The following is a 17,980-nucleotide window of genomic DNA, read 5'->3' on the forward strand; positions in this document are numbered from 1 at the left end:
GCTTAAGTGTAGTTTGAGATACCTGAATAACTTTGCTCATTAGATATATCACCTATTAATAGAAAAAATATAACCTAAAGACTCTCTTGAATTTATAAGAAACTGCTATTTTGAGTCTTATTATTTTTATGACATATGTTCACTAATCAGTCTTATTTTAAATTGGAACCTTGTTAATTGAAAGAAGTTTGTTAGATTTCATGTATGTTAAAAAGAATCTAACAATGTTCAGCCAACTCCTAACATTCTTACCTCTGTTTTATTCTGCAAACAAAGTCTACATTAAAATAGAAATTGGTTGAGAACACTCTTGAAGATGGCTTATTTTCAAATTGCATTTAATTGAAACTTTTAAAAAATCAAATACAATGAATAATATTTTCTTCCTCTTTTCTCCCTCTAGGTGTGAACTTCATATTTTCTCCCTGAAACTAGGTTACAGCTGAAGAGATCAAGATGGTCCCAAATTACTCTGAAGAAACCGTTAAAAGAATCCATGTCGATTGTCCCATTTCAGGAAGGCACAGTTACATCTACATTATGGTTCCAACTGTTTACAGCATCATCTTTATCATAGGCATATTTGGGAACAGCCTGGTTGTTATTGTTATTTACTGCTACATGAAATTAAAAACAGTAGCCAGCATCTTTCTTCTAAACCTGGCACTGGCTGACTTGTGTTTTTTAATAACTCTGCCACTCTGGGCAGCCTACACGGCCATGGAGTACCAGTGGCCTTTTGGCAACTGTTTGTGTAAATTAGCATCAGCGGGGATAAGTTTCAACCTGTACGCCAGCGTGTTCCTCCTGACATGCCTTAGTATTGATCGGTACTTGGCCATCGTACACCCAGTGAAGTCCCGAATTCGACGTACCATGTTTGTTGCCAGAATAACTTGCATTGCCATCTGGCTTCTCGCTGGTGTGGCCAGTTTGCCTGTCATCATTCACCGTAACATATTCTTTGCCGAGAACTTGAACATGACAGTCTGTGGTTTTCGGTATGACAACAATAACACAACGCTCCGGGTTGGGTTAGGTTTATCCAAAAATTTGCTGGGCTTTTTAATTCCTTTTCTGATCATATTAACAAGCTACACCTTAATCTGGAAGACCCTGAAGAAGGCCTATCAAATTCAAAAACATAAGACCAGAAATGATGATATTTTTAAGATGATCGTGGCAATAGTATTTTTCTTTTTCTTTTCCTGGATTCCTCATCAAGTATTCACTTTTCTGGATGTATTAATTCAATTACATGTAATAACAGACTGCAAAATCACCGATATTGTGGATACGGCTATGCCCTTCACCATTTGCATCGCTTACTTTAACAACTGTTTGAATCCTTTTTTTTATGTGTTTTTTGGAAAAAACTTTAAAAAATACTTTCTTCAGCTAATAAAATACATTCCACCAAATGTCAGCACACATCCAAGCCTAACAACAAAAATGAGCTCCCTCTCGTATCGGCCACCAGAAAATATTCGCTTGCCCACTAAAAAGACTGCTGGGTCTTTCGACACCGAGTGACATGTTTTGCAATATACTTTTTTTTGAACAATCTTGTGAATGAAGCAGCAAGAATGACAAAACTCATCTGCAGTCCTGAACATCACAGCCTACTGCTCATCACAGAAACATTAAATCACCTCAGAGAAATCATACTGTAAAGATTTAGCAGTGGCCTTTTATTTTACATTGTGAAGAGGACTGCTTGGTTTTAATTTTTTCTTCACTGAAAGCAACATAAATGGTGGACAGGCGTATCAGCATTTCTGTCAGCATCCTGCTGTTTACACAGAACTACAAAAGAAGGATAGAGAAAACACCTAACAAGTTCAGAGATCTTTTTAAAGGAAAAGCTTGTATAAACTACATGAATTAAGAATGACCAGTTTCACACGTACATGAGCTATTCCAAATTTTGTTCAAGGAGTTGATGGAGCTACACTGCTTGTTTTGGTTTAATGACATAAATGTCATACCATATTTATAATATATTTTCAAATATATGCTATATATAGAGGTCCAATTTTAAACTCTAATGAGATCTAAGGTCCTTGAAATTGGTCTCATCCTGATTTATGCTACTATGTTTCATTTTTTAAAAGGCAAATTTTTCATAATAATATATACAATAAAATGCAGATTTATTTATTAAATATAGAATATATTTTTAGATTTATATTCCTACTCAGATTTCAAACATTGCTTCATAAATGTACATTTATATCCCAGTATTTTTATAGTAGTTATGTATATAGTTACATATATATAACTATGTATACATAGTTATGTATACACACACACATACACAAATGGTGTTCACTCAAACTTTTCTCATGATATGCCACACTGACTTTGAAGAACATTACTTATGGAGTGGGTTGACTCCATACTCTATGTGACTAAAGTCAAATTCTGTAGTTGAAAACATGAGTTCTGGGACGGAGGTGATCAAAAAACCTCAAACTGTTTTTATATAATAACCAATTCACTCCATGGGACAAGTTACCAGCTAATTCACTCAATTTTTCAAATTCCTGGACATTTAATAAACTCACATTCTGATAAGCAAAAAAATGTGACAACGCTTATATTACAGTTTAGCTAATAATAGTTTTAGTCACATCACAAAACATCCACGACCAAACATGACTCTTGGCTTTTATGGAATTTCTCTCCATTTATACAAAACTAAGCCCAGAATATCTGGTCCGGGTAGACTCTTTTTTTTATGTGCATGGAACACATTCAAATTTATGCTAGCATAAATCAGAACAAAAGTCTGGCTCAAACTCTCCATACAAATGAGGAGGAAAGGCGATAAGCACTGTAAGAAATTTTAACTAATGATATCCTCATGTGTCATTTTTACCTCAAATGATGAGTTCCAGAAAATATTTATTCTTGATTCACATTCATTTATTGTCTTCAAAGATAAAGGAGTTTATAAATACTTTTCAACACAGCAAAACTTAAAGTTCCCAAAACTTTACATATATCATGTAGACAATAACATGACCCTTAAGAATTTGCAATATTTATAATCTTCAAAATAATACATCTAATGTGGTTTTGTCTCAGGTAGCTAGTAGTTGGATTATCCGTATTTTTCTGATTATCAGTCTTTGCATATACACAAATATTTTAAATTTTTTTTAAATTCAGGAAATTATTTTATATAAACTACAGAAGTTTTTTTAGTGTGTTTAATACTTTTTAAAGAAAAAGCAGGATTACAATCAGGTCAGGAAGTCTTGTGTTTCTTCCTGCTCTTTCATTCACTTATTTTAAGGCAAGTTTCTTCAGTTTTTCCATTGTTATTCCAGCTGCCAATTGTCAACAGTCTCCACTAGAATGGGAACAATCTCTACTTGTATATCACAAGGCACCATGAGGATTCACTAGAACTTCTAAAGCCCTACGTTAAAAAATGTACTTTCATTAAAGTTTTAAGTTAATTTAATTGCAAGCTAGTATCTCAAAATTTGAAACCTGAATGTGTCATTTAAAGACATAGTTAAATTATTCCTATTATATATAATGCTTTATATTTAGCTTATATCTATCCTTACAGAAGAGGAAACCGTTCCTCAAAAATTAATATGGCAATAGTCCCATGCATTATAAGTAGCATCCAGAACAGTACCACTGCCTCAGCACTCACTAGGCTGGTGAGGGACTGACAGAACTTGCCATTTATCTGTATGATATTCTGTTCATGTACACATGTGCATATGCTGAGCAGTATCCGGAGGTTCCCCTGGCAGAAGCAGCTCTGGCTCAGACATAATTCAGTGTGCTGTGCTTGCCACCTGCTGGATGCAGCCACAAATTTGTTATTCATCTCAAGTGTTACAGGAAGAGACAGCAATATTTCCCTGCCTCCTGATGGATCTGGAGATCCCTACCTGTGGCAAAACCCCTGTAGAAACGAAATACAAACTTGTCCATCTGGGAAGCAGTTAACTTCCTTGACAGTGGCTAAGCAAGCATTTCCTATCACCTGCTGATCCCTTTGGTCACTGAAATCCAGTGTCCCCAACGACCACAATGGATTTTAAAAACATTAATTGCATTACTATAGGAGCCATCCCAAAGAGAAGAAACATACATATATGTATAAAAATAAAAAAGTGTATTTGCACAAGCGATAACTAAGTATTTAGCTGAAAGGATGCATTTATCACCAAGAAGAAAAAGAAGCAGAATCGGTAGTGACCGTTAACAATAAAATTTACTGTATTACAGCAGAAAACAGAAGACAAGCCACTGGTTAGTGATTTTGATCATTTCATGCCAGATCCAGCATTTTTAAGAGACTGTGTAACCTAGCTGCTGGTGCCACCTGTGCCTACCTGCGTCATGGGAAAAAGCAGGAGCATGGCCATTTGGCTGGGCTGCTGCCGGAAAGGCAGGAAGACATTGCAGCTGGTGTGCTTTGAAGGCAAGACTGACCTTGAATTCATAGGCAAAGAAAGTGGAAAGCAATGCTGCTGTTAAATAATGCTGGGAAAATTTTATTCTCCTAAGGGGTACGAAAATGGTCATCATCTGCCAAATATAGTGAATCCTAGTTTACCATTTCCTTAAAGAAAAAAAAAAGGAAGAGGCAAATAAATAGATACTGAAAAGTTTCCAGAAATAAAACTCTCCATTAGCTCTAACTGGGCAGCAGCAGGGAACGAACTCTTCTGGAGCAGAGAGATACTGTGAACAGTCACATCCTGCAGGTTCAGGCATCCCCACAGAGCCCCAAGCTGACAGCTAGCTGAAGAGTCCCCATTTCCCTCAGCACAACCAAACCACTTCATCAGAAGTCTTGCTGCAACTAGTGCAGGTGCTAAGAAACAGGTTGCTGAGCCTTATGCTCCCCTGCCCTCCTACTTGCTGAAAATACTGTGCTGGAGACCTGTGCGGGGAGTGTACAGAGCAGCGTGAGAGAGTGCGGGATCTGGCCACTCCTGTGGGCCCTTGGCTATGTGGTCCCTACTGAGGGGCAGGTAGGAGATGGCCAGAGTATCCTTCGGTGAAAGAACCTACTCCTTGCTGAGAGAGGGGGAGGAAGTAAGGTTTGGCTCTATATTACTTGGCCATCTTTGGGGAACTTGGGTTGAGCCATCTTAATTTAATATGAAAATAAGAACTAGCTATTTTTGTTTAAGAACAAATTCCCACTATCTTAAAGAACTCAAAGTCAGTTAAGATGCAGTAGTATGCTGTTATTTTAAAAAAGTAGTATCTAAAGTGCTTTTCATTCTCAGGATGACCAAAGCAAAATACTTGACAATCTCCTAGTCTGTCCCTGTACTCTCCTGGTGTGAGGAACTCAGACCAGTATTTATGAGGACAGCATACAGCCAACCCTAAATACAGCTTGGGAGTAGTGACCCCTATCTCAGTTATATTCTGTTGACTTGTTTGAATTAATACTTTCTTTCTGCTGGCAGAATAATTACTAAATCACATTATGTTTGACATGCACATGCATAATATTTATTTCTATTTATTGTGCAATAGTACTTCGTATGACTCATGTTCTGCTCTCTACTTGCTTGGCCATTATACACCCATGCTAAATCATACTATATAATCTTCACTGGTTAGCCTAAATTCCAACGAAACAATTGCAGATACAATAGGGATTAATTTGGCTTCTCAGCGCAACCATTTCCTCATGTTTACATGGTTAATTGAGATGTTGCAGAGTAAGGAAGAGGCTAAAAGTCCTTTACTTTACCAGAACTACTATTTAGGTGATGGTTTTCACCATCTACTTGAAACTGTGACAGCAGCAGAGAATATAGCAAGATTCCCAGGTTTGATTTAGTTTTGCTTGCATAGATTCAGCAGTTATTCATCTTACTGGCTTCCTTTTAAAGTATACTGAAGTAGAAGTATTCAGGGAGAAGCTTGCAATGGAAAAGAGAAACAAATACTTGTGAGGGGGTAGAAGGCAGCCTAAAGCAGGGCCTTGCTGCTTTTGGAAATATTTAGTGTTAAATGTAAATACTTAATTTTATTTTTACAACAGATTAAAGAACCTAAGAATAAATCTTTCAGCTAAGTAGTAAAATCTTCCAGAAAGTTTTGAGAGGCTCTTTTAACTGTTAGTAATGTCCTGCTCAGTTTGGAACATATCAAACCATTCTTATCCCACTCACAAGGTCAGGGTCTCCAGCTCTGCTCATCACATTACAGGCTTGGCCAGACCATCATCCCACCAGCCTGTGCAAAGCGATGAGGTTGTTCTATCAATCATAGAGTTCATTTCAACTGCAACCTCACTACCAAGGCTGAGCTAACAAACCTTCAATGTTAACGGCAGAGCTGTCAAGCTCATTGCCACTGCCGAGTTCTGCAACCATGGCTAGGCACTCAAGAAACAGGTACAGATCATGTTTGACAACAGCATTGTGAGACCTTTTTAGTGGACTAGTGTCATGGACTACAGCTTTAAAAGTACTCAGTAAATTAAGTAACAAGGTATTTTCTTTTAACTGTTTTTGTGCAGTCGTAATTTGTGAAGTGGTAGATGTTAATGTTTTCTATTTCAATAGAAATAGTTTTATATTGTAGAAGTTTACTACTATTATATAAGACCTTTTATTGTCTGAGGTACTACTAAAAACATAAATGTCATCAATAGATGTCTTTGTGAAAGTAATCCCCACTGCTGTATCAATCCACTCAAAGCAAAGAGATGTTTCTGTATTATTTTAAGTACTACACTATGATCAGTATATCTATAGCTATGTATCTTAGGCAATATCTTCCTCACCAAAGTATTTCTAGTTAATACTGTAATATTTTATACCACCATTCCTCATTCTTTTTAATCCAAAGTCTGACCCAGCTCCCCCTAAACTCTTGAGATGAACAGGCTGTATCTGCAATTCATAGTGGAAAGAATACCTGACTAGCTCCAAAGTCACACATGGAACGGCTCAGTAATTCAGTTGTGTTTCCCAGAACTGGCTAAGCTAATAAAGTTTCCTTGGAGTGGATATTTAACAATTTGCTAATTTTCCTATATACAGTTTAGAGTTTAAAGCAGAACTTAAGTTTAACTTTTTACAAGCTAAATTAAGTTATATGGACAGATTTAGCTGGAATGTTGTGTCAAATACAGGATCAAATTACACTATGAATAATGGCCCTGAAAAGCCAGACTCTGGCTGCCTGTAGCTGAGTATTCAAAGTAAACATATTCACTTATTTAGAATAAGCTTTGCCATTTCTAAGTAGTGCCACATTGTACAGTGGTTACAGTGGAAACAGGATCAGGATCCAGCATAAGAGGGAATTCGTGCTTCCCCCATCCCCCTGCCATGGCCCAAAAGAGTGGTAGAATAGATCGCATATTTCCATTTTGAATTTGTATGAAAATAAAATTGAATTTAATCTTGCATATCCCTAGTAAACCCCACTTCATACTCTGTTTTACAGTGTCACACACTGGAAAAAAGTGACAAACAGGTAAAGGTTGAGCCTATGAAATTCTTATAGCTTATCTACTGAATAACTTACTTGTTTTCTGTGTATTTTAATTATTCCTCAATGTTATATACTGACAGTGCTGTGAAGCTACAATCAAGCACAGGCCCTGGTACAGGGCGAGATATAAATCCAGAGACATATGATCCCTTGGACCTTTACAGCCTAATCAGAATGTGAAAAATTGTTAGACTAGAGTGGAAAGCAAAGGCTGCTCCTGAACACACACAAAACTTCAAAGATATTTCACCCTGCTGTTAAATAGTTTTTTTAATTGTTATTTTTAAACTGAAGTGAGGCAAAAAGCTTCTCTCATTGAAAATAAGAAAGCAAAATAAGTAGAAAAGATAATACTGAAAGGCTATATGTTATGAGTGAGGAACAACCCACAGACTTTCAAGCATCTCCAACTAATATTCTCGAGCAAATGTAAACTCAGCCATTTTTATGAAATTGGATGAATAACCAGAAGCGGTTTAGTCAATGGATGTGTATAAGATATTAGCTGCCAACTTGCCACTACTGACTTTTCTTTCAGAAAAAGTCAAATTATGCATTAGAAACCCATCTGATAATTATATGCCCAGGAAAAGGCGACAGGGTACTGCATATAGACTTACATGAGCTTAGCCTACCTAGCCTGAACTCCTCCTCATGCTTAGTCTACCATATGATGTAAAAATACACCAAAAAAACCCCAACCAGAAACCAAACCAAAAAAAAATTTCACAAAAATATAATATATATTGTATTAGTGCTACATACCTTTAATTTTGCTGAACAGCTATGAAATACTAAGGGATCTAAAATAAGTTTGTTTTAACAAGTTTCTATTAATTTAAGTAGCTTTTTTAAACTTTTATAAGGATTCAATTTTGCACTGAAAAAAAAAAAAAAACTTACAAGCATGATAAAAGTTTGCAGACCCAAAGCCCTCTTTCTGTATAAGAGCACCTATAAAGTAAGGGAATGTATGTGATTTGCAGGATACCTTTCAAAGGGAGGTCATAAATAAACATGCATGAGATGTAATTTCACCTACTAGAAAATTGGTAATGTTGAACCTGTGTTTTGTCATGAGTACTGTAGATAGAAATGTAAAGAAGCATGCAGAAAGGCGTACTTTACATTCTATACTAGACTGTACTATATAGTGTAGTGTATACATGTTAAATCCAGCAAAATTTTATTTCTGGTACTCTTGAATAGCTTGCTATACTGTCATCTGTAATTTTTACATGAGACTAGACAGCGGATATGCACTGCTCTCTTTCTGAAAGTATTATCATATTTTAGACAGGTTTCTGCATAACATAACTGTGCAAAAAATGTAAACATTTTCCACAGAAATATGTGCATCAAAATGATCGTATTTTGAAATACTGAAAATATTAAACAATCCGAAATAAATTAAAACAAGTATTGGTTTAACTTAATCTTCACACCCTATAGTTAGTTTGTTTCTTCCAAGTGTTGTTTCTCAAACCTACAAGTAACTGTTTTTACCTTTAACTCCGACACAGGTAGCAGAACAAAGTACAGAGTCTGGCGAGAACACTGGATTCAAAATGAAAATGTATGTTACGTGTACAGCTTATACCCCAGAAATTCTGAAGTTGCACATAGTTTTGTTTTGATCAACAAGGTTTGTGACTCAATATCCTGTTAATTAAACTTTAAATGTTTGTTGGAAAAATACATTGTACTTATTGCTCAAGTCTAGATAATATTCTACCAAGGGATATGCTCCTACAATTCTTTTACCTATGGTCTCTTTAAGCATCTAATGTCAGTTTTCTTGTGGGACTCACCAGTAGTGAGCATATCAAATGTGTTTCAAGAGCTTGACAGATCAGTGCCAAAACATCAGCATTCATTACTGTGACCCACAAGTACACGCTAGGTTTAAATGTGGAGCTGAATCGCAATACTGTCAAGACACTAGAAAAGTATACAGTACATTAAAAAACCCCAAACATCTAAAGGCATATTCCAATTTTGACCTCTTACCTCCAGCACAAAAAAAGACTGCAAACTTTACATGCAAGATAAAATTTTCCTTACACTTCACTGCTTATCTTGGAGCTGTTTAAAGGCAAAATTTTCTGCCAAGTAAATTCAAATATTTTGACAAGGTTATTCCATGACAGAACATGCCTTTATCTCTCCTGCCATATCATTTGATCAATGATCTGCCTATGTCACAGAAGATGATTGACACTGCAAAGATCCATAACTTCCGGCAACAAGCAGATCATCACCCCTGACATTCAAACTTGCACAGAATATTACTGTGCTCAGCACACATTAATGGAATCCACTTTCACTTACTGCAGATAAAGTTTACTCCTCTGGACCAATACAGCCATGGAGGCATTAACATCATGAAAAAATATTACTGTAGATAGGGATATCCCTAAATTTCACCTACAATGAAATACCTGCAATGCCTGCAGTATTACATTTACTGATTATATATAATATTGACAGCCATCCAGCACATATATATGTGCCACTGCACGCTGCAAATATGAACTAAAATACACTATGGCTTGTTTTTATTTGGCAAAACCTTGAATTTAATTAAGATTGTGTACATTTAACTTTTGGGTTTTATACTATATGTTCTTCTCCTAACCCCCAGAGAGTATTTCATGCACAGTTGTAAGTTGACTACAACAGTGGAGAAAAATCACATGGGCAATACTAAGGATGTGCTCCATAACTGTGTTAATCCCACATTGTTTTCACAGTTAACATTTTTTCACAGAAAACAGAGGAATCTAAGGCTTTCTCTATACGCTTTAAATTTGGAAAATATTTGATTTCCCAAAAGCATGGTGCAATTCTCTCAAGAGGTATCTACCAAATTTGAAAAAACCTAACATTCTTATGCACAAGCTTTAAATCACGATTCAGACATAACTTTTAAATTTAAGCTACATTTCTGGTCTACTACTCATTCTGCTGACTCTGTATTTCACAGGATTTTGCTGGCAGTCATTTCAGTATTTCTTTCTCCTTCAGGGACCCTCTAAGTAACAGGAGATAAAATACTTTTAAGAGAGAAAAAATAAAAAAATACACAGAACAAGAAACATTTGAAGACAAGTCAATGCAGAGGTGGTTCCTAGAGCTGCATTACATGCTATTACTTTCATCACATCGAAAATGGGTAGATTTCAAACAGAGAGCTTATGTAAAAGGCAGAAGTTGTCTGGAGGCTCAGTATTACTTCAAGCTGTTTGAAGGCTGAGAGGAGACCTTATCGCTCTCTACAACTACCTGAAAGGGGGTTGTGGCAACGAGGATGTCGGTCTCTTCTCCCAAGTAACTAGTGATAGGACAAGAGGAAATGGCCTCAAGTTGTGCCAGGGGAGGTTTAGATTGGATATTAGGAAAAATTTCTTCACCAAGAGAGTGGTCAGGCATTGGAACAGGCTGCCCAGGGAGGTGGTGGAGTCGCCATCTCTGGAAGTGTTCAAAAAATGTGTGGATGTGGCGCTTCAGGACACGGTTTAGGTGACATGGTGGCGCTGGATTAATGGTTGGACTTGATGATCTTGAAGGTCCTTTCCAACCTAGTGATTCTGTGAAAGGTATAAATCTTCAGGTATTACAAGTTCCAAACATGCACTTAAGTACACTTTAAATCCTTTGCCATTCTACATTTTGACTTTCAAATTCCACCTTGTAATAGCAAGTGTTGCCATTGATTTAGAGAAGTAAAGTCAAAGAAGTTCTGCAAACATTGGCCATAAAACCAATGTTTGCAGCTGTTCCTGCAAGCAAACACTGCAGTCTAAACATCGCTCATAAGATTTCTGTAGTGCAGTACTGAAATCGGGGGGGGGGGGGGGTGTCCATCTAAAATGATATTGCTGTATGGATAAGATTATAACTGCTAGCCTGTTAAGTGAGACTTTGCATTTTTAAGATTATAGAAAAAGAAAAAATATGTCATCACCTGCAATGTACAATATTGAAGAGCTCTAAGAATATGGGGAGTAGCACTGTGGCGTGCAAAAGAAATTTATCAAACAAGCACGAAGGCTGGCTGAATCCTGTTCACACTGATGTCAGTTGGAATTTTACCATTGGTTTGAATGAAAAGACTCAGTTCTAAAAAAAACCTCACATGCTGACATTAATTTTAGAAATGGAGCAAAAATAGCATCTGAACAATCATTTTATCTCCTCTTCTATAGAGATGAAAATAATAGCATGCAAGCACATGAAAACTTCTTGCACCATCATGCATAGAGTGTGCAGTCAGCTGGGCGGATCAACACAGAACAGATCAAGTCAAAATGACGGAACCAAGCGTTTGATCCATCTGCTCGGAAAGGTTGTTTTAAATACAGACAAGGCAATCTAGAAAATACAAAAAAAATAAATACTTTATTTCCTTATGTTATGAGGCAGCTTCACAGCCATCTTCCTGGGTTTTTGTAGTGCGCAGCACTTCTTTGTGGCATATATTAATCAGGAAATTAACCTGATGTTATTCTGCCTCACTACCAGAGTTTGAAGTCATTTGCATTAAAACCATGTACAGTGTTGCTTAGTAACAGAGAGAGTGGAATAAAGCCATAAATTGGGAGGAGGAAGATGAGGCAGGAGGAAATCATAGCAGCATAAAAACTTTTATTGGCACTTAAGCATATTTTTCCCTGATTGAAGCAGAATTCATGAAACAATTACCACCCCATGACAAAGGCTGGTAATGATTAGCCCTTAAGAACTACTGTTATTTTCTGACAGCTCGGAAGCTGGTTTTGTTTATTTCAAGACAGAAAACATCAAATCTTCTTTGGACTATCCAAAATTGAACACACAGATTAGCACCACCTAATTACCCAGTGCCGGCATTTCACTGAAGCTCCCACTATAGGGGACGTATGTGATGATAATTTATAATTGCAATTAATTCCTGTCACCCAGAGTTTTTAAAGTAATAATATGCACTTCAGTACCTAGTATTTACATTATGCTGCACAACAATGGAAAATATACAATCCAATTACAGTGAAGGAATTATTGGAGAAAAAGAGATGTGAAACAATTTTAATAAATTCAGTCAGAAATATTGGCAGAAAGATAAGTGTTATAAAAAGAAAAGTCAGTATTGTAATAAAGTCAAGTCTACACAAAGTCTTTCAGGCACTTCAACAAGGTTTGTATCTTTGTCTACATCCTGATACACCTTTCTCATTGTAGCTAAAAATTACTTCTACTCAAATGTAAAAGGTTTTTCATTTTAAAGGTCATACAAAAAGCCTTGCCTAGAGCAGAGAACTTCTCCAATTCTTCATAGCAGGCACCATGTTTCAGACCCATCATCACATGGATCATGTACTTTTCCAGTCACCAACATACTTGAACAATCAGAAAAAAATCCCTGAAGCAACTAGGTGGCAATACTGCTTTAACTGCTTAATGCAGAAAAGCGATATTGAGAAATCGTCAGTGAAATGGCGGGGGGTCGTGGGGGTGGTGGTGGTGGTGGTGTTCTGTTGTTTTTTGTTTGTTTGTTTTGGGGACAGGGAGTGTGCATGTGTATGGAGGGGGTGCATTTATTACAATTGTTTTCTCACTTAGAAAAAGCACATATCTCGTGGTCTGTTTTTGTTCTCCACATGCCTCTTCCAATTAATCTACTCTTATCTTTATTTAGGTATAACCCTTTTTGTTACTGTTGTTCCCCAAACAAGGCCCACTGTCTTGGTATTCTCTAATGTTGTTAGAATCTTGGTTTTGATTTAATCACATTATTTCAGTAAACTTTGAAAGGTCCAATCCTAACCCTATCACTTAAAAAAAAATTGCTCAAAACTTTAGGCAGACAATAGCTTGCTTACTCCAACCACTTCAGAGCCCACCATCAGCATGTAACCATAAAGCAAGGTGAAGATGCAGCAGTCTCCAACCCAACCAATGAAGCAGATATGTCTGTCAAACAGATAGGTATTGCAGGCCACTTTCTCTATCCAAAAGAAGGGGTGACCACCCTCCTGTGCTTATGCCACCAATTTCTAGAAGAGGCAGGGTTTGCCTGTTCTGCTCTTCCAAGTGAGAGCACAGAGTTGTAAGGAGTTGATAGGGAGAGAGCCCCACCAGAGCAGAGTGTTCTAGGATTTCTCTGTCCTCTTCCAATTCATGTGTACTCTCTTTCCCCTGCTTTGTTGTTGACCTCCTTGTTATGTTCATCTTAAAATGAAACGTTATGCAGACAAGGCAGACAAGTGCATCCATTTGCTTTGTAAATTCATTTGTAAATTTATGACGCTGGATAAACAATACAATAAACTGACATTTACTTCAGAAACAAGACAGTATATATTTGAGCCATTAGAAAACTATGTATATAAAAAGATAATTTCTTATTAAAGAAGTATCTGAACTTACCTCAGGTCCTACCCAGTCATAACTTTGAAGTCATAACATGAACCTTGAAGATTTCTCTTTTCCTAGACCCCACCACAGTTTAAATACCTTTTTTGACAGATATAAGTTTTTAAACCTTTTCTGTCATCTCAGGAATAGGAAAGACAGAAGGGCTAAAACTACTTCTCTACAAGAATTGTCATCTACCACTTAAAACATGCACTTAGAAGCGAGGTCAGAAAGTATTACAGAAATAAAAAGTATTAGAGAGGTACTGAGACTAGTTTCAGGCTAACCCCGCTTCTGTTTATACATGTAGTCTGCCATTTGCTAAAATACAAATTGCTCTCAGGCAGCTGTTTTAAGACTGAAAAAACATAAAATAATCTTTTGATCACAGCCCTTCAAAATAGCTACTTAGTTTACTACATCACACCCATCAACCCAGTATCAAGTACATCCACAGAGTCACAACAAATTTCATTTAAAGTTTCATTGACAAATTGTTAAATACTCCCCATTTGCTGAATTTTCCAAAAAATACAAATCCCCATTAAAAAATGCTGCTGCGAAAGGCAATTCTGTGCAAAGTTAGATACACAAATAAAAATAAATCAAGCTAAGACATCACCCCATGTGATTTCCTGAGGAAGAATACTCCATAGGATTTCCCAAGCTGGGAACAAAACAATAAGAGACAGTCTGTGAATTAATGCTCAAATCCAAACATAAGCACTTTATACACCAGAAAAATCACTTTTATCCCCTCTAAAACTTTTTTAAAATCTAAGCACCGTTATTTATCAGCTCCCTAGTGAAAAATATTTGTGGTTTTCTTTTAAAAATGATGAAGCAAAACAGATGCTGCAGTGCAGAGAGCACAGCAAAACAAGGAACAGTTGTTCGCTTGCTCTCCAGTGCACCATCCACATTATTTGCAATCATGCAAGACCTCATTAGGCCACGCGCTGAGCCAGGACACAGCCCTCCTGCCTTGGGAGCTGCACACGTGCAACTGAGATCAGGATTTGGCTGCCTACTTTCTTTCCTGGCCCAACAAGCATAATCCTCACGATATAAGTTCTTACAGATGGACAGACAAACCCAGCGACAGTGTAGCTTCACGGCTGGCAGAGCTCACGTTCCCCGTGTCACACACAGCGCACGGATATCACGTTCACGCTTTCATCAGGACACTGACCAATAAAACATGAAATGGGACTGTTTGCTAAATTTATCAGCTAGCACAAACGGCAAAGGAGCTCTTTGCAATTCTGTCATCTCAAAGCCCATCAAGTCATCAGCTTACCCCAGAGAGCAGCACTGTCCTCTCGCTGCGGGGTGGCCAGTAGCCGGCGAGGCTGTAGCATTCGTCCTGCAGGCTGGTGCAAGGCCTCAGTTGAAGGCACTTCCATCAGTCTTTCACTCGCCACAGCACTAAGAGTTTGTTTTCCATCCAGCACAGGCCCCCCAGAGACCCCAGCCCAAAGAGTGGTGCCCCACCAGAGAGGGGAGAAGCACCCAGGGTGCTGCACTCTCCCACACCACACCTGACAAGGCTCCACCCCAGGCTGCAGCCCAGGTCCCAAGGAGCCTCTCAGAGCCCTGAGGGCACTTATGGGCCTTAACGACCCTGATGAGCACCACCTGGGACCTCTCCGCCCTACCCTTGGCCCAGAACCCCATTTCAGCCCAGCCTGGGGCTGTCTGTCCCAGCCCCAGTGACACCGAAGGACACTGGTCTCCAGTCCTGCCCCAGCCTAGGCTGGCCCCAACCTGTATCTGCTTCCACAGGCCTGCCTGCTGTCGTAGGCCGTGTCTGACCCTGGTGCCCCTCACCAGGCCCAATCCTGGAAGAAAAAAGCTGAGAGGTTTGAAATTAGTCTGGTAGCGCTGGGGCTGAGGGCTGGCTGTAGCGGACACTGGGATATAAAGGCTTCCCACACAAGCCTACCTAACACCAGCGTTGCATCCTACATAAGTCACACTTCAGAAGTCATAATGAGGGAGTGCTTTAGTTAGGATTGGCGAAATAATTTCAGCCATGTTTTAGCATCTAGCTGCTTTTTAAGACTCAGTCTCACCTGGGAGCAAGTCTGAGTTCAGTTGGAGATTTGAGGTGATTTAAGATTAACTGAAGGTTTCTCCCAAACCTAGACAGTCCACATGACAAGCATTAAAAAACAGGCAGGGAAGAAATGTGCAGCACAGTTTGGTTTGGCCTAGTGATAAAACTCCTTAGCAGGCAGGTCAAACAGGAGTTTTACAGCTTTGAACTTGTAGCTACACTCCTTTGCCATTTTCTTCTTGGCCCTTTAGACTGGAAACCAGACTAAGCTTCCATGTTTCAAAGTTCAACCAATTGTACCCATTCATAAACAAATTTTTTTTCAAAATGTTATCGTTTCTTCTTGCAACACCTATGAGGGGAAATTTTGGCATCTGTAGTACTGGGAAATTTTAAGAACAGGTAGTTTGGACGGCTATCGGGAATGACAGAGGTTATCTAGCTTCGGATCAAAGCGATGGACTAGCTAACTTGTGAGCACTTTTCTATCGGTTTAGAGGCTACTTCTGAAGCAAAGGGCAAACTGATCGATTAATTCACTTATTAGACATCAGCTTCAGATTTCTCAACTCTTGCTGCAGTTTATAACAGCAGGCAAACTCTGCCGTTCATTAGAAACAGCGTTGGCCTTGTGCTAAGGTCGCAGTTCATGATACTGACATTAATTTATAGTTGACAAATACACACTGTGATAAGCTTGGAATAATTAAGGAATAAAAGGCCTTGGCAGAGCTTCAGCACAACTTGAGATGTTTTTTGGCTTCTTGTACTTTGGGATGGTATTCCTCTAATAGGTGTTGTTTCACAGGAAATCATTAAGATCGATACTCTTAAACTACCTTTGACTCTTCCAGAACTTGCAGTCTCTCCCATGAAACAGCTTACAAACTCAGATAGCAGGATATACAGAACGAAGATGGCAGGAGAGACTGTGTTATGCTGTTATTTGTACATTCTGAGAGAGGTATGAGTCATGGTGACATATTTATGATGAACCGTTTGTATTGTGAACAGATGTGCTTTACAAGGTTCATCATTTTCCCTGCAGAGCTTGTAAAACCGTGGAGACATTGATGCTCGAGACCTGCAAAAAGTATAAAATTCTTCAACCCTTGTGGATTTGCAATAAAGAACATTCTTAGATTACAAAATCTATCAGTTATTTGACCCTACGTGTAAACTATAACGCCTTTCTCTCCCCTAGCTTTAAAACTTGGTCTAGCTGGCAAACAAATCAGAAATTACTCCTTTCAGGACCTGTTCAAGAGTTAAAAACACCAACTAAGACAAAAAAGAGTAAATAAAATGTTTCACTTCTGTTATTTAAAGAACTTCAATTTTTCTTTTTAAACAAACAAATTTTTTTTCTCAGCACTAGGCTACTTCATAACAAACCGATTACATTTTTACTAAAGGAGCATAAACCTTAAACAGCTATTTTATTAATGTACAACTTGGACAAATGGGGAAAAAAGTTAGTAAGTACCTGAAATAGTATTAAAGCAACCTAAACAAATCAACTTGTAACTTTATATAGCCCCTGTAATGATCTGCAAAGAGCTCCACACAGTTGCATCCTTGTGACTGCATGGGATTGTGGCCTAAGTCAGCACTTCTCAAAACGTGGTTCCTAGGAAGCAGACTGTTTCCTCCAAGCTTCCATATGCTAAGCTGCATTGAAAGTAGTACAACATACATTAAACCCTTTTTCCATGTAAGTAATTGCTGCTGCTAGAAAATTATGGAAGTAATGAAGGTCAGCACAATTTCTGAATGGGCAGAAACAGACTACACAAGGCAACCTTTCTCTAACCATGTGGCCTAGCCCAGAAACATGCTTGAGAACTCCTGGTGCAAGTCTATTTGAAATGCAGATTTATTTTTTTTTTAATGCTTTGTGCTTGTCAGGTTGCTTATATATGCTTCCATAGCTGTCCACATTCTTCTAGTCTCCTAGCCTTCTGCCTGACTGCAGTTCCTCAGGGCAGACTAAATTATAAAAGAAAAATGGTATAAATCAAA

The 17,980-nt window shown here is 38.0% G+C and overlaps 1 protein-coding gene across 1 annotated transcript; it reads left to right on the plus strand.

Annotated features, from left to right (window-relative positions):
• Positions 1-456: 456 nt before the first annotated feature.
• On the plus strand, positions 457-1,590 carry AGTR1 (angiotensin II receptor type 1; the record flags this gene model as incomplete). The annotated part of the gene is made up of 1 exon (XM_082003917.1): positions 457-1,590. One exon carries the CDS (start codon positions 457-459, stop codon positions 1,531-1,533), a length of 1,077 nt encoding a protein of 358 aa, XP_081860043.1. The 3' UTR covers positions 1,534-1,590.
• Positions 1,591-17,980: the final 16,390 nt, after the last annotated feature.

This window comes from Phaethon aethereus (genome assembly GCF_964289735.1).
Source record: "Phaethon aethereus genome assembly, chromosome: 9".
NCBI lineage: Eukaryota > Metazoa > Chordata > Aves > Phaethontiformes > Phaethontidae > Phaethon > Phaethon aethereus.